Raw genomic sequence first — 3,851 nt, 5'->3', positions numbered from 1 at the left:
GCACAAGGACCTGAATTCGATCCCTGGTACCAAAACAAAGGAAAAAAATAGTACTGCAGAATGTCTTACAAAGGACTTCCTGTAGCTATCGTAAGGGATTGTAGAATGACTTCGCATGAGTAATGAAACTGAGTGTCTGCAATAGAACAAAGATACACTCTTTCTTCCTTATAAACACAATCCATGAGACGAATACTAACAAATGAGATTGTAACATACTCAAAGAGGCCAATCACATGTAAATGAAATGCTTAGTCCGTGACTGTCCAATAGTGAAGATTTGCATTACTCTCTCACCTTAGTGGCCCAAGAGAAAACAATCGGGAATGGGGGGAAGATAAGGGTGCACAGAGTTTTGACAAAGGTAGCTTCTCTCAAAGTCCTTTACTGTCTAAGACCGGCACCTGAAGGATGAGGCAGACCTGAGGGCTTCTCTCCAGTGTGAGTCCGTTGGCGGTGGTTAAAAGTGGAACGCTGACTAAAGGCTTTCCCGCAGTCAATACACTCATAAGGTTTCTCTCCAGTGTGAACTCTCCGGGGCACGATAAGCTGTGAGCTGTCGCCGAGGCTTTCCCACAATCCTCGCATTTATGGGGTTTCTCCCCAGTATGTGTTCTCCGATGTACCATCAGGCTAGAGCTGGCACTGAAGACCTTCCCACACTCACTGCATTCGTAGGGTTTCTCACCAGTGTGAATTCTCTGGTGTATAACGAGGCGAGAGTTTTGATTAAAGGATTTTCCACATTCATTGCATTTATAGGGTTTTGCACCTGTGTGAAGTCTCCGGCGCCGAACAAGGCACTTACTCAGACCAAATGCCTCACCACACTCACTGCATTCACAAGGTCTTTCTCCAGTGTGAATTCGCTCACGGTCAGTGAGCTGAGGGTTTTGAGTGAAGGCTTTCCCACAGTCACTACATTTGCGTGGTTTTGCCCCAGCGTGGAGGCTCTGGTGTCGAATGAGACACTTCCTCCGACTGAACGCCTCGCCGCACTCGCCACACTCGCCACACTCGCCGGCTTCTCCCCACTGCGGACTCTGCGGGGGCCGAGGGGGCGTGGCCTCCGACGGAACACTTTCCCACGCTCGTCACGCTCACAGCACTTCCGGCCCCTCGGAACGCCTAGATGTTGAGCGGGCCCGGAGGACAGATTGGGGCGCCCCTTCCCACACACCTACTCCTCACACCTGTCTTCTGTGGGACTCTTATCCTCGTCTGTTATTTCCAGGAACTCACTTTCCAATCCACTCCCTCCTTCGTCCAAGGGCCTCCCTCCCAGCTGCTCTAAAGCATCTTCACAGCCATCGCCAGCGTCCGGTCTGGGAGCCACCCCGAGGAGGCCCTCGGATGACCTCTCAGGTGTCTCCGATGGCTTAGAAATGGCCTTTGCAGGGAGCTCTGAATTCTCCATCCTGTTTTCACCTGATGCCAAGAGAAACAAGGAAACATTCTTGCTCTGTGGTAGGTAGCCTGTGTCACATTATGCAACACTAAAGAATGAAAGGGTACAAGGAAAGGAAGACAGAAAATTGGGAAAGCTATCCCCTCTTTTTTCTTCAGGGATAGAAAAACAAAGTGAGGTGGGGTCAGTGGAAAAAAACAGCAATGTGAGGGAGGGCGGGCAGGGAAATGGGGAAAAATAAGAATCAAGATGGATTACATAAAGGCACAAATTTCCAATGATGAATGTCATCATACTGTATCGCTTAAATGTACCAATAAAATTAATGAGGAAAAATATATAGCAGGATAGGTGGACACTGAGTTAGCACGGCATGTTGGAATGATTGGCAATCGAGAGCCAGACTGCAATGCACGTGAAAGCTTCCAGAAGTCCCCATAATACTAAATCCTTAGTAAAAGAAATCTGTCTGCTTTGGCATTGAGAAAACATACAAGAGCAGCCAAATTCCTCGGTCCTAATACATGTAGAAAGACATACACACGTACGCAACACCTTGAGCACATACTTCCAGGGCTGAAGGGGAGAGCTAAACCTTTGTTGAAAATCTGCATTTTTGTAGACTGGTTCTTCTTTGTAAGATAACCAGCCTAACAAGAGTTTGTCATTTTCCTTGACAAACATCACTTGTTGAGATTGACAGCTTAATGTAAATGTGTAGAATGGTAAATAACTACAAACACGATGTCATAGCTATCCTTGGGAAAAAAATGTTCTAGGGGTGTCATGACAGCGCCAATTTAAACTCAAAATATTGAACGAATGGAGCTGGGATGCAGTTCAGTGGTAGAGTAACCTCCTAGTATATGTCCCGGGATCAAAGCTCAGCACAGGGGAAAAAAAGAAAAAAGGAAAAAGAAACATTCTGCCAGTTCAATTTTTTTTGGGGGGGGTGAGTCTTGAGACAGGGTCTCACTATGTAGAGAATGACCTGGAACACACTATGTAGCCTAGGCTGGTCTCCAACTCGTGGCAATCCTCCTGCCTCAGCTTCCCAAGTGCTAGGTTTACAGGCGTGCGCCACCACGCCTGGCCTGCCAGTTCGATTTTTAAAAAGTATTATGAATGTACTTAATGTCATTAAGTTATACTTTTCAATGGTTAAAACTGCAGGTAGCATAAACCAGGATTGTCCCATCACATGAAAAAGTGTTTAAAAAGTAGCGGCATCACGACCCGGCCTCATAATCAAAACATGTATGTGTGTGTATACTTGGGCATGTGTTTTTTTTGTTGTTTCGTCTTTGTTTTTCGGTACTACAAATTGAAACCAGGGCCTTCAAACTGAGCTACATCCACAGCCCTATTTTATTTCTATCTTGAGACAGGGCCTCGCTAAATCGCTTTGTGATCCTCCTGCCTCAGCCTCCCAGAGTGCTGGGATCCCTGGCCAGCATCCCCACACCCAGCTCCCGGGCCGAGAACACGGAGGTGGCTCTTTCGCCCTAGGCCACCCAGCCTGGCCCTGCTCGTCCCTGCGCTCCAGTCGCCAACCCCACGCGGAACCCGCGTCCCCACCCACCAGGCACAGCCTCCCGAGGCACTAACTGCCCTCCACCCCTCCACACCGCCTCCTCCGCCTTGCGTCCCTGCGCGACCGCTCTAGGACCCGGGAGGCCTAGCGTCTCCACTCCTCCCGACCCGAGATCCCTTCCCCCTCCCTCTGCGCTCGGGACTCCCGCGCTGCCGCTCTAGGACTCTGGAGGCCTGTGGTCTCGGGTCCTCCCGGCTTTAGGCCAAGCCTGGTCTCAGGCTCTCCCCAAGGAGGGGAGGCGCCAAGGGTGTGGATGACGGGGTGCGGCCAGGGAGGCTGTCGAGGGCACCCCATTCCTCGTCTGGGTCCTGAAGACAAACTCTGGGCAGACATGGGACATGGGAGGAGCCCCGCTGGGGTCAGTGTAAGACTTGAATAGGCTAAAGTGACTCCATGCTAATAGGCCAGACTGTGCTTCTTCATATGCTAATTGCTACCTTGGTTAGCAGCCCGCCCAGGGGCAAATGGTTTGACAAAAGGTGACCCTAGAACATTTCCTGCATAAGGTAAGCAATGTGTTTGCAGTCTTGTTCTGTGAATTCCCTGACTCTTTGTTTAGTAAAACCTTATAAAAAGTACCTCAGCCCCTGAGCAGTTGCCTCTCTGAGCCACCTGGCTCCGGGAGTGCCGTCTGGCCAGACTAACAAAGGTCTATTTACCATCTAGCCTGGTGTGTTCCTTCCTGGGTTTCTCGGTTCTCTGTCGTGTTCCCGGAGCCTCGCTGGGTGTTAGGGCCCAGCCTCGTGGAGGCCTTTCGGCTGTTCACGCTCCGTGGAGTGGAAGTGAGACTTTAGGTCTTACATATTGGAGGCCCCAGCAAGATACCCAGGCGGGAACTGTAAATCCGGC

General features: G+C 50.1%; 1 protein-coding gene across 1 annotated transcript; it reads right to left on the bottom strand.

The window, feature by feature from the left end:
- Positions 1–374: 374 nt before the first annotated feature.
- LOC104862530 (zinc finger protein 852) lies at positions 375–1,417 on the bottom strand. The gene is made up of 2 exons (XM_033762710.1): positions 1,243–1,417; positions 375–1,090 (listed from the first exon to the last, which is right to left on the bottom strand). Exons 1-2 carry the CDS (start codon positions 1,415–1,417, stop codon positions 375–377), a joined length of 891 nt encoding a protein of 296 aa, XP_033618601.1.
- Between the last annotated feature and the right edge of the window lie 2,434 nt (positions 1,418–3,851).

This window comes from Fukomys damarensis, unplaced genomic scaffold (genome assembly GCF_012274545.1).
Source record: "Fukomys damarensis isolate Sample0158 unplaced genomic scaffold, DMR_v1.0_HiC HiC_scaffold_12, whole genome shotgun sequence".
Taxonomy (NCBI): Eukaryota; Metazoa; Chordata; class Mammalia; order Rodentia; family Bathyergidae; genus Fukomys; species Fukomys damarensis.
This window is presented reverse-complemented; position numbering and strand designations above follow the sequence as displayed.

Bases quoted from the DNA above. Each gene is read 5' to 3' on its own strand.
- LOC104862530 (XM_033762710.1), bottom strand. From the start codon at position 1,417: ATGGAGAATTCAGAGCTCCCTGCAAAGGCCATTTCTAAGCCATCGGAG. The intron at 1,091-1,242 runs GTGAGTTCCTGG...GAGCGTGACGAG, and splicing joins AGGAGGGAGTGGATTGGAAA to CGTGGGAAAGTGTTCCGTCG.